The sequence below is a fragment of the Sorex araneus genome, chromosome 1 (assembly GCF_027595985.1).
Source record: "Sorex araneus isolate mSorAra2 chromosome 1, mSorAra2.pri, whole genome shotgun sequence".
Taxonomy (NCBI): domain Eukaryota; kingdom Metazoa; phylum Chordata; class Mammalia; order Eulipotyphla; family Soricidae; genus Sorex; species Sorex araneus.
Genome location: NC_073302.1, coordinates 21,716,280 through 21,731,608, shown reverse-complemented (window position 1 = coordinate 21,731,608; position 15,329 = coordinate 21,716,280). Strand labels below are relative to the sequence as shown.

Sequence of the window (15,329 nt, the reverse complement as noted above, 5' to 3'; positions counted from 1 at the left end):
GAACCGAGGCCACCACCAAAGGCAGCCTTGTTCATGGAGAGTATCATGCTAAGTGTAATGTGAGTCAGAGAGGGACAGATATAGATAGAATGACTGCACTCATTTGTGGAATATAAAATAACATGAGACTGATACCCAAGGACAGTAGAAACAAAGGGTCAGGAATATTGCCCCATACTTGGAAGCCTGCCTCATGAGCTGGGGGAGAAGGCAGCTGGGATAGAGAAGGGATCACTAAGTCCATGATGGTTGGAGGGATGGATCAGGATGGGAGATGTGTGCTGAAAATAGATAAAAGACCAAACGTGTATCAGTATCTGTATTGCAAACCATAATGCGCCAAAGTAAACAGAGAGTAAGAGGGAAATTGTCTGCCACAGAGGCAGGGGGAAGGCTGGAAAGGGGGGGCGGGTATACTGGGGATATTGATGGTGGAAAATGTACACTGGAGGAGGGGTGTGTGTTCCATCATTTTATGACTGAAACTCAAACACGAAAGCTTTGTAAGTGTTGCTCACGGTGATTCAATAAAAAAAAAATTAAAAAAACAAAAACAAAAAAACAAAGGCAGCCTTGTTTCCCTCTGCCTTGGGCCCCACTAGGTCTAAAGCGTTGGCACAATTACGCTAATTCTGTCTCCCCAATAAATCCTGAACACATCTGCTTCCTGCTCCAGGCCACGGCAATGCCGGCCACTCCTCAGTCACCTCCCCAGGGGCTCTTCCCTCTGGGTCCTTCTCCACACTCCCCCCGTTCAGATGGGAAAGTGACAGCTCACAGCTTTGGGCGGAAATCCTTCAAAAGGGGTCAGGGAAGATGGCTCAAAGGGCTGGAGAACGTGCTTGGCCTGTGGGAGCCCCTGGGTCTGGACCCCGCACTGCCCCGAAGGGGGAAGGCGAGACCCTCTGAGCAGGAAGCCAAGATGGGGCTCGATGACTTCAAAGCTGGCCTGGGCAGCACAAGGTGAGGGTTTGAGCCCGTGCTGGAGGCTGCTCGGACTGTCCCAGGGCTGGGATCCTTTGCTAGTGGGGCCCACAGGGTGCTTGGGCCTCACAGAACCTGCCAGCAACACCCAGGGCAACCCTGAGGCCCTGCTCTTCTGAGAGGTCCCTGGGGAGAAAGGGCTCAGAAGCTGGCTCAGTGACTTAGGCAGGGCCCAGGGCCAGGATGGGGTCCTAAACTTGAGCCCCATGTGCCATGCACATGCCCACATGCTCCTGACCCCCCTGTGGGCTGGGGTCCCTTACAAGGGGAAGAAAAAAAAAAAGATCCTTCTATTGGCTCCACCATAAAACACAGAAGATGCAACACAAAAGCTGCGACTCCTTCGAAGTGCAGGACTTCCCCTTCCTGCTTCCGGTCCTGTTCACCTTCTTCTCCCTCACCTGCTCCCAGAAGCCCTGCTGAGCGTCTCCCACTGCAAAACCACACTTCACCACCAGCCACTCACGATCCCCACCTCACCCACGCCACCCCATCCTGCCAGGCACGGAGAGAATCTGTAACTGCTTTATTGGTGTCTTCATTAACACCGCCCCTCACTCCCCCAGAAACACACACACACACACACACACACACACACACACACACACACATGTACACACGCACACACACAGAGAAACAAATGGAGGTCCGTCATGGGTTGCTACATCCCTGGGATTGTGCCCAGTGCCTGGGCACGCAGCAGGTGTGCCCCCCACACTTTTCTTCATGAAAAAGCCTTTTTGGTGCACTAGTCCTGACAGTCAGGAACTCTCTCTCGGTTCCTGAATGCCGATCCTCAGGTCACGATTCTGCTCGGCGAAGAGCAATTCTTTGGGTTTATGGCTCAGAGTGGAGCAAGCATGAGGTCTCAGGCAGCTGGGCACTCGTGGGCCGAGGCTCCCTGGCGGGATCCAAGATGCAACGGCTGACGACTCTCCTTTCCTTCTCTCAAGGCACTGGCCCCTCTCCCAGCCCCACCCAGCCTGCCCCCGGCCCTGGCTCGGCGCCTCTCTGCAAGCTGCCACCAGCCACACCAGAGACATGAGCCGGGGCCAAGGCAGGGCCGGCCAGCTTGAGAGAGTCCGTGAGGAGGTGGCCGGGAGTGGTCAGGCTTTGGCAGGGTTGCAGAGGTACCCGGAGCCGGGCCCCGGCCAGCATGGGAGCAGGGTGCAGGCAGGAGGGCAGTCCTAAAAGCAGCGTTCCCTTTGGTTTTCACGTCTGCACGGGAAGGCTCTGGCTCCCGGGGCGGGCTCGCTCCCCGTCACTCACTCCTTCAGCCACTGCAGCAGCTGGGGTGTGTAGTAGGTGATGATGATGTCAGCCCCTGGAGGGGAGCGGCAAGGGAGGAAGGCCATTAGGGAGGGGACAGACCCAGTTCCCGCGAGTGTGTGCCTGGGGACAAAGCCTGCTCTTTCTGGGCCCTGGGTCTGCCGAAGGAGACCACGCGAGGTCAGGGGTCGGGGGTGGGGCTGCTGCCAGCTCTGAACCTGGACTCTGTGCTCTAGTGACACGGCCAGCTGTTTCAGGACAGATGTGCATGATCGCCTCTGGCTGTGCCCCCGGCATATCCCTCTCCCGGCCTCTAGCCGGGGCCACTGAGACGCCCCGGAAGTACTGGGGCTGCAAAGTGGACAAGGCACCAGAGGCTGCATGTTCCTTCTCTGGCTCAAGCACCCGTGAGTCCCAGGGCCCCGGGCTCACCTGCCCTGCGGAAGGCGGTCATGGCCTCCAGGACGGCAGCCTTGAGGTCAAATGCCCCGGCCTGGGCTCCGTGCCACAGCATGGCAAACTCTCCCGACACGTGGTACACAGCCAGCGGGAGCTCCGGGTGCTGCGGAGAAGCGGCAGTGGGCACACGGGGCGCCGGGAAGGGGCGGGCGTGCTCCCTGGGGTCGGTGGCCCCCCTCCCCCCCGTGATATCACTGCTGCTGGCGTACCGGCCGGCGGTGACCTGTCAGGGCTGGCAAGGGTGCCCACGGCTGGGGGGCCAGGCGGGGTTCTTGTCCAGGGCCCGTGGGGGCCACCGCCAGCCAAGGTCCCGCCCCTGCCCCCCCTGCCCCAGCTCTGCTCACCTTGTCCTTGACCTCCCGCACGATGTCCAGGTAGGGCATCCCCGGCTTCACCATGAGCATGTCGGCCCCCTCCCGCACATCCCGGTCCTGGGGGTTTGGGGGAGGCAAAAATGGGGTGAATGAGGGCCCCCCTCAAAGACAAGGCGAGAGGATGGCAGGGCCAGGCACGGGCACTCACCACGGCGCGGAGGGCCAGGCCCCGGGCACCAGGCGGCAGCTGATAACAGCGACGGTCTCCGAAGGCTGGGCTGGACTGAGCTGCGTCCCTGGGAAGCAGAGGCATGTGCGTGTGTGTGGTGTGTGTGTGCATGTGTGTGTGTGGTGTGCGTGTGTGTATGTGCGTGTGTGTGTGTGCACGCACGTGCGTATGCGAGGGGTGTGTGCACGTGGGGTGTGTTTGCGCAAATAGGTCAGGAGCCTTTTCAGTTATTTACTTGGTGGCTTCCCAAGTGCTCAGGGGTCCCGGGCCACTCCTGGTGACACTCGGCCCGTTAAACCTGATGGCTCGACGCGGAGGCCCAGCAGAGCCACCCTGGCTGTGCTCCGGGGCTCAGCGTGGGGGCGGAGGGACTCGGGGCTTCAGGCCCACGAGACATCTGCTCGGGCCCCGGGATGGGGCGTGAAGAGTAGCAGCTGAGCCGGGGGCGGCCCCCACTCACCGGAAAGGGCCGTAGAAGCAGGAAGCGAACTTGGCGCTGTAGCTCATCACGGAGACCTGGGGGCAGACAATGCAGGCGAGGCTGTCGGCCGGCCCTGGCGCTGGCCGGGAGCGGGAGGACCCCGCCGGAAAGCCAAGGGCCTGGGGCTGGATCACCCCGGAGCTCGGGGCCGTCGTTCCTTCCCTCCAGTTTTCGAAGCCCGGGGCTCCGGGCACGTGCCCTCCCACCTGAGCCCCCTGCCCCTACCCTGTTGCCGAGGCCGTGGGCCATGAGCGCGTCCTTGATGGCTCCCACGCGTCCGTCCATCATGTCTGATGGCGCCACCACGTGGCATCCTGGTGGGGGGGAGCAGGGCCTTCAGCACCCCCAGCCCCCTCCTGGCCCCCCCCCAACCCCGCCTTGGCCCGACCCACAGGCGTCCTCCCTGCTGGCGGCAACTCACCTGCCTTGGCATAGGCCAGCGCCACTTCCGCAAGCCGCTGGCGGCTCTCCTCGGCCTGGAAGGCCCCCTTCTCGCTCAGGAGCCCTGCCGGACAGACGGCCCGAGTGAGGACGCGCAGCCTTTGGGGGCACTGGCCCCTCCTGGCGGTGCAGGGAGGGCGGGAGCAGCGGGGCGCGGGAGGGGCTCACCGCAGTGCCCGTGGGAGGTGTAGGGACACAGGCAGACGTCACAGGCCACCAGCAGGCTGGGGAAGGTCTTGCGCAGCAGCCGGACGGCCTCGATGGCCGGGGAGTCCTCGGAGTCGGCCGCGGAGCCCCGCTCGTCCTGGGGTGGGGTAAGGGCACAGGGGGGCGTTGTAGGGGGGGCAGGGGCAGGATCGCCCAGCAGCCGGGCCCTCCCCAGGGGCTGTCCCTTTTGTTCTCGGGGGGCCTCCCTAGCTGTGCCGGGGTGGCGGCCCACTTGTGGTGCTATCTGACCAACTGGGCCGCCTGGTTCTGTGCTCGGGCAGGTGACGCGGTGCTGCTCAGGCCCCGGGGCTCTACCTGCGATGCCTGGTGCCAGGGCCTGAGCCCGGGGCTTCCTGCACGCCGGGCACGTGCTGCAGCCCTCTGAGGCATCTCCGAGCCCGACCCGGGGGGCTGTCTCAGGTCGCCCAGTTGACCCGGGAGGGTCAGTGTGGCCCCTGCCCACCTCTGCTGCCTCCGCTCAACCCTCACCTTGGGCACTCTGCTGGGGACCCCGAAGATGAGCACGCAGCGCAGACCCTCTTCCACCAGGGGCCGGAGCATCTCTTCCAGGCGGTTCACACCGTACCTGCAGGGGATTGCGGCGCCAGGCTGAGGACCCTCAGGCTCTGCACTGAGACCCCCCGGAAGGGGCCAGCCAGTTCACAGCGCTGAACCGCCGGGCAAACCCAAGGGCCTGCAGGAGCGAAGCGGAGGGACCCCCATCCAGATGGTGGACGCCCCCTGCCCCCTGTGTCCTCCCACTGAACCCCGGCCTGAAGCCGGGATGCCCCTCCCGGGATCTCCACCCCACTCAGCCCTGTGTCCCCCCAGCCTGGCTCCCTACCTGGCCACTCCAGGGAGGCTGGCGATGGGCTGGATGTCCTCAGGCACATCCCTGCAAGAGTCGGGGGTGGGCGGTGGGCGGGAGACTTCGGGGAGCGAGGGGGTGCCACTACTCGGGGAGCTCGAGGCAGAAGGAGGTGGGGAGGGCAGAGGGGGACAGGATCTGGGGTCCAGTTCCCCTGCTGGACCAAGCCCAGGGCCAGAAAGTCACAAGAACAACGAGAACGGACAGTGACGACAGGGGCTCGTGGACAGGAAGGTCAGCGGGGTCACAGGTGGGGCTAAGAACGGGGCCTCCGGCCTCAGGGGTGGCACATGCTCCCCCAGCCCGACTCAGAGACCCCTGGGGGGCTCCTGGGTGGATTCACACCTGCACCCAACAACGTTTGCCATGTACTTCTTGTGTGCCGGGGACTGGTTTTGTCCCACTGCTTGTCTGGCTGGGGTCGGGGTGGGGGCCTACTCTCGTTCTGGTGCCAAGGTTTGGGGGCGTCGCTCCTGGTGGTGCTGGGGACGAAACCCCGAGCACCTGCCTGTCAGCACACACAGCCCTTCGGAGCTGCTCTGGCGAGGCCCCTGCCCCCTGGGAGACAGACTGGGGGACAAAGTCCACACCTTCACAGACACGCTGCTGCCCTCGTCAGGGAGCTGTCTGGGGCACACGGAGTGACTCAGTAATGTCACAGGTGGCACTGACTCATGATCACGGGGCCGGGGGCCACCGATGCTTCTCCTGCAGGAGCCCCTTGGCACCACCTGGTTCCTGAAGCGCCGGCCAGGAGCAATCCCCAAGCATGGAGCAGGAGCGAATCACAAGGACCAATTCTTGGGGCTGGAGCTATAGAACAGCGGGTGGGGCGTTTGCCTTGCATGCGGCTGACCCAGGTTTGATCCCCAGCATCTAATATGGTCCCCCGAGCACCGCCAGGAGTAATTCCTGAGTGCAAAGCCAGGAGTAACCCCTGAGCATCACTGGATGTGACCCAAAAAGCAAAAAAAAAAAAAAAGAAAAAGAAAAAGAAAAAGAAGGACTAATTCTTACAGGTACCCAGAGGCACCTTTCAATCAACCACCACCAGCGCCGGTCTGACTGCAAAAGCGCCTGGGTCAGGGCGATGTTCCCCGCGTCCTGAAAGAAGGCTGAGCTTCCGCCCAGGTCCGTCCGTTCCCAGGGACAGCTGTCCTTAACCCACGAGGCCGCTTTCGAGACACGGCATGCTCGGGCTGACCCTGGCCGTGCAGTCGGCACCCCGCGCCCCAGCAGATCCCCTGGAGGGGAGGGGTGGCGCCTGTCCGCTCTGGGGGGAGACTCACGTGACGAAGATGGGGTAGATGAGGTTGGAGGCGTGGAGGGAGGCGGCGGTCGTCTGCCAGGTGCGAAGCAGCGGGTGGAAGTAGCCGCTGTGCAGGACCGACTGCGGCTGCATGGTGGGCAGTGGGGGCGCCGTCGTGTCAGAACTGAGCGTGCTGGCCTCTGTGGGGGTGACGGGAGGTGCCTGAGACAAGGTCCCCGGCCACGGGGGAGAGAGAGGGGGGGCAGAGGCACACTCGGACCCCAGCCCCCGTTTCTGGGGATCCTCCGATCTGACACCCGCACCATGTCTGGAGTGCAGCAGGACCTGACGCTGCAGGTGCGGGGAGAAGACGCCGCAGGAAGGTGAAACTCACCACCACCCTCTGGCCACAGGACATCGGGTGAAGCACTTGCCTTGCACGCGGCAGACCTGGCTTCAGTCCATGGCACCACGTAGGGTCTCTTGAGCCTGCCAGGAGTGCTCCCTGAGCACAGAGCCAGGAGCAAGGCCAGAGCACCACAGGCAGTTACAGTTCTTTCTGACACGTGATAAGAACTCTTAAGGGTTGCTCGAGCGGCAGCTTCAAGTGCACAATCCTGGAATCTGAGTCAAAATCGTTCCCGTGGCATGATGTGCACGATATCCCAGGCCTATTCACTTTACAGTGGGAAGTCTGTACCTTTCGTGGGGGTCGAGGGGTCGGGTGAGACTCCCAAGAAAGGCCCAGAAGGTATGAGGGCCCCATCAACCGGATGTTGGCTTAGCACAACAGCCTGAGGATGCAGCAGTGCTCAGGTGGGGGCCAAAGGTATCAGGGCCACTTGGTGGTGCCGGGGGGCCTCCAGGGCCATCGCCAGAGGACTGTGTGGGGGTAGGGACGGACCTCACAGGGGTACATTAACCACCGCGCCATCTCCTGGCACCAGTCCATACCTTTTGACCCCCTTTATCTTATTCAACCATCCCAGGCCTCTGTGGCACCTTGAATCTAAAATTACATTCAGGTGTTTTTGTTTGTGTTTGTTTGTTCTTGTGTGTGTGGGTGTGTGTGTGTGAAGCAAGATAGTTTTTATCGGACGAAATTTGCTTAGAAAGAAGTGAGGGGTGAGAAAGACAGAAGCACGTGTTCAAGAGAGAATATGGACTTGACTGAACCCAATCACGAACAACTTTGCACCTGTGATCTCACGATGATTCAATAGTAAATAAACTTATTAGTCATTGACTGTGGTTGTAAATTTTTTTGTTATTTCAAAAAAAAAAAAAAAAAGGGGTGGCCAGAGTGACAATATAGCGGGTATGCACTTGCCTTACACATGGCCAACCTGGGTTTGATCTTAGGCATCCCACAGAGTTCCCGAGCCCTGCTAGGAATGATCCCTGAGCACAGAATCAGGAGTTAAATCCCGAGCTTTGCCAGGTGTGGCCCCAAAACCAACTAAATCCCGTTCCCCCCCAATAAAAGTATTTAAAAAAATTGTCGGTTGCAGCACTATTCACAATAGCCAGAATCTGGAAACAACCCAAGTGCCTGAGAACAGATGACTGGATAAAGAAACTATAGTACATCTACACAATGGAATACTACGCAGCTGTTAGGAAAAATGAAGTCATGAAACTTGCTTATAAATGGGTGAACATGGAGAGTAGCATTCTGTGTGAAATGAGTCAGAAGGAGAGGGGCAGATATAGAATGACTGCATTCATTTGTGAGATATACATAGAATGACTGCATTCATTTGTGGGATATAAAAAAGAAAATAGTATGAGACTAATATCCAAGGCCAGAGAAAACAGGGGCCAGGAGAACTGGTCAAAGGTTGGAAGCTTGCCACAGTGTGTAGGGGGCAAAGGGCAGCTGGGATAGAGAAGGATCAGTATGACATTAATAGTTAGAAATAACCACTCTGGACAAGAACTGAGTGTTGAAAGTAGGTAAAGGGATATACGTGATAAGCTTTTGGTATCTGTTTTGCAAACCATAATGCCCAAAAGGAAAGCGGGGGGCGGGGGGGGGAGAGAGAGAGAGAGAGAGAGAGAGAGAGAGAGAGAGAGAGAGAGAGAGAGATTGACAGACAGACAGGCAGACACACACACACACACACACAGAAAGAGAGAGAGAGAGAGAGAGAGAGAGAGAGAGAGTGTCTGCCATAGAGGCATGGGAGGTAGGTAGGAGGGAAAAACTGGGGACACTGGTGGTGGGAAATGTACACTGGTGAAGGGTGTAGAACACTATAGGACTGAACCCCAATAATGGACAACTTTGTAACTGTGTATCTCGCTGTGATTCAATTAAAAAATATTTTTAAAAATTGTTGGGCCCAGGGCTGGAGTGATAGCACAGCGGGTAGGGCGTCTGCCTTGCATGCGGCCGACCCGGGTTCGATTCCCAGCATCCCATATGGTCCCCTGAGCACCGCCAGGGGTAATTCCTGAGTGCAGAGCCAGGAGTAACCCCTGTGCATCGCCGGGTGTGACCTAAAAAAAAAAAAAATTGCTGGGCCCTACACCTGGCGGTGTCTGTTGGACCATGTGGTGCTGGGGACTGAACCCGGGTCTACCCCGTGGGAAGCAGGGGCGACGGCCCTTGACTCGGTAAGGAATTTACAATTGCTCCATCCGTGGTGGGCCCGAGAGCAGCCTGAGCCGCACGGACCCAGACAACAGCTACGTGTGTGTCTGGAGACAGCAAGAAAGTCAGGAGGGAAGAAGAAAAAGCTCCTGTAGTTCTGTCGCCAGAGCAAAGCACCGCTGCCCCTCGACACACGATCACATGCATGACAAAGCCGTGACACGCCCGCAGCAGAGGAAACGGGCCGCTCTCCGGCCGCAGGGGCCGGCTGCTCCCCAGCACCTGCCACACCTGGTCACCTTCTGGCTCTGTGCCCCCCCTTCCCTTTACCGGGAGGCCGGCGCTCTCGCCACGGCCTGGGGTCCACCCCCGCCCCCAGTTCCTACCAGGCTCTCGGGAAGCAGCCCCTCCTTTCCTTTCCTCCAGGAGTGGTTCTTCCTGCCCAGACCGCGGCTCCTCCCTTGCGTAACTGCTCAGGACCTCTCTCATCTCCTCCCATCAGCAGCGGCCAGAGGCAGGGTCCAAGGCCATGTGCGCCACTGCCCTCCCCCCACCCCAACCAACTGCCAGTCGTCAACCGCACGCGGGACAAGAGATGCAGAAGCATGAGCGTGGGTTTCCGCGGGGCCGACTGTGTGCCAGGGGTGGGCACTGCTGCCCTGGAAGGCAGGGCAGGGCCTCCTGGGGGGCAGGAACCTCCTATGAGGGATGGGGGGGACCCAGGTGAGTCGGGGGGGGGGAGCAGAGGATACTTGCCGGAAGGTGGGATCTTTTTAGTGTTTTACTTTGGGGGTCACACCCGGCAATGCTCAGGGGTTACTCCTGGCTCTGCACTCAGGAACTACTCCCAGTGGTGGTGGTGCACGAGGGGCCAAATGGGACGCCGGGGATGGAACCCGCGCTGGCCCCTCGCGTAAGGCAGATGCCCTGCCCGCTGTGCTCTCACTCGGGACCCTGGAAGGTGTGATCCTGAACTGGATTCGGCAGGATCGGTGGGCTTGGTGTGGCAGAGGGCAAGGACTGAGCTGCCCGCGGGAAGAGAAGTGTCAGAGGCAGGGAAGGCGGGGGTGGGTGCTGACCCGGGGAGGTGCCCACACACAGCACCGAGGGGTCGGGGTTCAGAACATCCCCAGATTCCTGAGCTGGCTTAAGGAAGATCACTGTGGCCAGAGCAGGCTGGAAACAGAAACAGCAGGGCAGGGGTGGGGTGGGGGTGAGAGTGCAGGGGGGTGTCAGAGGATGGGAAGTGGAGACAGGAGAGGGTGGGAGGAGAGCATCGGGGAATCGGCTTGGAGTGGGGGGGGGCACAGAGCTCTTCTTTTCTGAGCCCCACCGACAGTGCTCAGGGAACCACGTGGTACCAGGGATGAGGTCCTGGGCTCCCACGGGTGAGGCATGCACCCCCAGACTCAGTCATCCCAGACTGCAGCCGCCCCCACCACCCGCCACTAAATCAGGGGCTGATTTAGTCACTTCCTTCAGGCCAGATGAGCGTGGGGGGGAGGCGGTGAGGGACGGGGACTCCGGCAGCCCAGGGAAGTGCAGAACTTACTCAAGGCTGCGTGGTCAGTCAGAGGCTGGGACAGCTGCCGTGGCCTCCCGGGGGTGGGGCGCGGGCCCAAAGACGCCGCCTTCCTCTCCGCTCTGCCCCCTGACCCCCCCCACCCCCTCTTATCCAGGCCTCTGCCTTGTCAGGGCTGGGGTTATCGGGAGTCACAGGAGAGCGGCCCAGTCACCACACCCTGGCCCCGCCACGTCACATGGCACTGGAGCGAGCCCAGACACCCCACAGAGAGCCCCCACCCCACTCGGCCCATCATTCGGCCGATACCAAGTCCGGCTTCGGTGCAAGGTCCCCCACTTAGGCAAAATCGCGCGCTCGCGTCTGCCCAAGATTCGCCAGGCTCGGGGCGGTTATTAAGTCACTAGTCGGGAACACAGAGCACGGCCAGTTAGCAAGCCAGCAGCTCGGTCTGTTCCCAAGGGGGAGGGAGCTCCATTGGCTTTATCTCCTCAGCCTTGAGCAATGATAAACACCAAAACCAACGGTCCGAATACGGGGAAAACACAGGCTGTGCCTGGTATGGGCAGAGCCCTGGGCTCCGTGCGCACCGGGGACAGTCAGTGTGGACACAGCTTCCTCTGCTGCAGTCGGGGGGGGGGGGGGGTCCGACTTCCAGTACCCGGGGCGAGAAGCTTGCCCCCTTCTCCCCGTCATTCCCGGGAGCCCCCGTGAGGCTGGGAAGCCAGGGCCGCCTGGCTCTGATGCGCGCCCAGGGAAGAGCTTTGGAAGCAGGCCGGGGGCCCCTGCAGCCCCAACCAAGCCGCATTCCACGGGCGCCTATCTGCTCTCCAGGGCTGGGGAGTGGCCGCTTATCTGCACCAGCTGGGCAGGGCTACCAGCAGCTCTGCCTCTGAGGAAAGTGAAGGGGAGTGCAGGGGGGGAGGGGGTCAGGGCTCAGGGGTACAGTTCCACTTGTATCTGCTAATTTTTTTTGGGGGGGAGGTCACAACCAGCGGTGCTCAGTTCTTACTCCTGGTTCTGTGCTCAGGAATTGCTCCTTTGTGGTGCTCCAGGGGCCAGATGGGGCGGTGGGGATGGAATTAGGGTCTGCCACATGACAGGCAGGTGCCTGCTGGACTCTCTCTCTGGCCCCTTATCTGCTGTTTCAAATGTGAAGGGTGGGAGATTTTCAAAATAGATAGCAGGAGGGCCAGAGGGACAGTACAGTGGGTCAAGTGCTTGCGGAGCTCGTGCCCCAGTCTGGTTCCCCAGCACTGCATAAAATCCATTCCCCACCCATCATACACCCCACCAAACCCCGCCGGCAGTGATCCCTGAGCTCAGAGTTAGTATAGCTGGGGGGGGGGGGTGAGGGTGGTGCAAAAATAAAACAAAACAAAATTAAAATTAAAAAAAGAAAAGAAATGATATCAGTAACTGAAACAAAGAAAAGAGAAAGAAAGAAGGAGGGGCTGGAGGGATAGCACAGCGGGTAGGGCACTTGTCTTGCACATGGCTGACCTGAGTTCGATCCCCAGCATCCCATATGGTCCCTGGGCACTGGCAGGAGTAATTCTTGAGTGCAAAGCCAGGAGCAAGCCCTGAGCATCGCTAGGTGTGACCCAAAAAGGGGTGGGGGGGGGAAAGAAAGAAAGAAAGAAAGAAAGAAAGAAAGAAAGAAAGAAAGAAAGAAAGAAAGAAAGAAAGGGTGTATCTCATCAAATTTTTATTTGAAGGAGGAGTTTGGGCCATCCTCAGCTGTGTCAGGGGCTACTCCGGCTCTGTGCCCCCGGAAGCTGGGGTGCTAGGGACAGAACCGAGGTCTGCAGCACGGAAGGCAAGCACCAGAACCCCTGGGCCGTCTCTCTGGTGCTCAGGGCCATCATTCTGCCGTGGGGAGTGGGGAGCTGAGAAGCAACAAGACTTGTTCGACAGCTGCAGCGAATCGTGCACAGAGCTGGCCTGTCCAGCAGCGAGACCCACACCGACAGCCTCTAACCTGTCTACAACAAGGCCTCGAAACCACACTCATCCGCGCCCCCCTCCTCAATTGTCCTGAGCCAGACACATCTCTGTCTACACAGCCAAGTGCAAAAAGTCCCTGGGAAAGGGCCATAGACTCAGGAGGGCCCATCTCCCCGATCCGGGGGGTCTGCAAGCCCCAAATGGGTGCTGGGGCACCACCGTGAGAACAAAAACAAGCCACAAGTCATCTGGCCTCTGCCCACCCACCCACCTTCCAACCGGTTAGCTGTGCTGATGGCCAGGAGAATACTGAGCAGAAAGAAGCACATTTCGGGGTTGAATGGACCCAGGCCCTCTGTGTGTGTGTGTGTGTGTGTGTGTGTGTGTGTGCGCGCGCGCCTGACTTTGGGTAAGGGAGGCCCCATGTGTGTGTGTGTGTTGTGTCTGTGTGTTTGTGTGCCTGCCTCTGGGTAAGGGAGACCCCATGTGTGTGTGTTGTGTGTGTGCTGTGTGTGTGTGTATGTTATGTGTGTGTGTGTGTGTGTGTGTGTGTGTGTGCCTGCCTCTGGGTAAGGGAGCTGGTCCTGAAGAGTCTTCATTTCATAATCTATAAACTTCGAGCGATACTATCAGACTTGCAAAGTTGGGGAGCAGATTGGAGATAGGGACGATGCTAAGAGTGAACGAGTACGGGCCTGGCACCAAGCAGCCACCCCCTCACACCCCAGTCACGAAACACTAAAACACTTTTATGACTGTCACTTGGAGCAGGACAGAGCTGGGACTCAATCTCCTGGACGGCCATCACAGCTGAGCTGTGTGTGCCACATGGCGGGAACAACTTGCACAGAAACCTGGGTGGGCTAAAGGGTCTTCTGAGATAGCCGAGGTAGGGTCCCAGTCTTCCAGAAGCTGACACGGTAGAGAAGAATTAAACACCAGAGGAGAGGGGTGGGCCTGGAGCTGTGTCTCTGGGAGTCCAGGAGGGCTTCCTGGAAGAGGGGACATGGAAGTCCAAAGTCTTTTTCTCTGATTGACCCAGGAAATCTCTCCTTTCTTAGAAGGCAACTGAGGAGCCTGTAAATTGTCTAAGCAGGGAAGGCTCCCTTCCCAGAGCTGCTACCAGGAGGGGCTGAGAAAGAGCTGCAGGGCCTGAAACCCCACGCTGGGCTTCTGCAGAGGATTCCAGAGCCTGTGCTCTTGGCACAGGGTGCTGGGAGTGGTTGCCAGCTCTGGCAGACGCTGCTGCTCAGAGGAGGAGGCAGTCAGGAGGGCCAGCTAGGCGGAAGGTGGCCCAAGGTGAGAAACCAAGAACCAGCAGGGCTGGGGACAGCAGTGTCCGGGCCCTCCCGGGTGCTGGGACAACCAACTCGTGTTTCCTGAATCTCTCTCTCCAGGTCTGCACCAGGGCTAGGGATTAAAGGGAAGAACGAGACCCAGGCTTCTCCCTAGGGCACAGGGGAGCCCGACTGCAACTCCATTGCGTTTAGCCCTTGCACCTAAGGCAAAGGCTGGCTCCAGAGACCCCTCACACAGGGTGATCGCATCACGGGAATGCGGATGCCTGGGGTCACAGGAGGGCTGGAGATCTTGTAGGTGACCAGGGTCTTATCTGGGGTTGGAATATAGGTGTCAAAGCCTACCATTGCCCCTGGATACTTAAAGTGCAGATTCCAACGCTGCTTATCAGCCGAGTCTAGCCGGCAGAGAGGCCACCGGGTAGGGGGAGGGCAGAGGGGGAGCACTGCTTCTGGCTGAGCTGAAGGTAAGTGGGCGTCTGGGCGGGGCGGGGTCGGGAGCCTGAACTCAAAGCCTGGGCTCAAATCCCCGGGCTATCACTTTCCAGCCGCCGGGGGAGCTCAGTTTTCCTGCGCCGATCACTGGGGCCCCGGGCTGCTGTGCAGACTCAGTGGGCCGAAGCGAGTAACCTACGAGGCGCCAGGCACAAAACGGCGGTCAGGATGCCACCTCGGACCCCGCACCGATCCGAGGCTGCCCAGCGGCGTCCAAGCGGGTGGGCCGCGAACCGCCAAGGCGGGCGGGCCGATCGCGGGTCCAAAAGGGTTCCTAGAGGTCACGGGCGCCTGTGACCCAGGCGAGCTAACGTTACACCCAGCAGACGGGACCCCCCCAGGGGACGCGCGCTCACCACCACCCGCGTCTCAAGCGCCCGGCACAAGCTGGGGCTGGGGTTGCGAAATCGCAGCGCCACGGGCCCCGCCTGCAAGCCGCGTCGCGAGTCCCGCACCTGCTTACCGGCCTCGGGCTCCAGAAGTCGCGGACGCGGTTCCCGCCACGGCCGAGGAGCGCGCTGCCCTCCCGGGGCCCACGTGGGGGCGGGGCGACTCACCCGGAAGCAGCTCCCCCCTCGGAGCCCGCCCCCACCAGCCGCCTTGGCCACACCCCCTGAGGGCACCTTGAGAGATGACTGGTCAGCTCCGCTGGAAGATCCGCCCACTCGCGTCAAGTTGGCCAATAGCGTGTACCCAAAGGGCGGGCGGCCCAGCTTCTCCGGCCCTCTGATAGGCGGGGCTTGGCCCGGGCGGGGGCGTCCCACGTGGGCGCTCCGGAGCCGCGCGGGAGGGGTCGGGGCGTGGGAGCCTCCCGGGGAGGCGGTTACCGGCCTGCGGGTTCTCTTTACAGTTTTCCGCTTCCCAGCCGAGTGCATACTTGGCGCTGGTTAGTAGTTGCTGAAAGAATAATTAGATGTCAAAAACAACACCATCATGCCTAACATAATAGCTAAATACCTTTTTTTTTTTT

The 15,329-nt window shown here is 60.1% G+C and overlaps 1 protein-coding gene across 3 annotated transcripts; it reads right to left on the bottom strand.

Annotated features, from left to right (window-relative positions):
* Positions 1 to 306: 306 nt before the first annotated feature.
* ALAD (aminolevulinate dehydratase) lies at positions 307 to 14,943 on the bottom strand. Of its 3 annotated transcripts, none has more exons than XM_055134497.1 (12): positions 14,823 to 14,943; positions 6,542 to 6,701; positions 5,229 to 5,279; positions 4,874 to 4,970; positions 4,346 to 4,481; positions 4,158 to 4,241; positions 3,962 to 4,050; positions 3,716 to 3,771; positions 3,235 to 3,322; positions 3,057 to 3,143; positions 2,686 to 2,815; positions 307 to 2,308 (listed from the first exon to the last, which is right to left on the bottom strand). In XM_055134497.1, the coding sequence occupies exons 2-12, from the start codon at positions 6,652 to 6,654 to the stop codon at positions 2,250 to 2,252; spliced, it is 990 nt and encodes a 329-aa protein (XP_054990472.1). In that variant the 5' UTR covers positions 6,655 to 6,701; positions 14,823 to 14,943; the 3' UTR covers positions 307 to 2,249. The 3 variants fall into 3 exon arrangements, with proteins under 3 accessions (XP_054990472.1, XP_054990478.1, XP_054990485.1); XM_055134503.1 differs by having other exon boundaries at positions 14,815 to 14,910; XM_055134510.1 differs by lacking the exon at positions 14,823 to 14,943 and adding an exon at positions 10,650 to 10,727.
* Positions 14,944 to 15,329: the final 386 nt, after the last annotated feature.

Excerpts from the sequence above, each read along its gene's own strand:
- ALAD (XM_055134497.1), bottom strand. The coding sequence starts at position 6,654 with ATGCAGCCGCAGTCGGTCCTGCACAGCGGCTACTTCCACCCGCTGCTT. Across the intron at positions 4,242-4,345 it reads CACCTCCCACGGGCACTGCG|GGCTCCTGAGCGAGAAGGGG; the intron begins GTGAGCCCCTCC and ends TCTGTCCGGCAG. Across the intron at positions 3,772-3,961 it reads CCCACGGCCTCGGCAACAGG|GTCTCCGTGATGAGCTACAG; the intron begins GTAGGGGCAGGG and ends GTCTGCCCCCAG.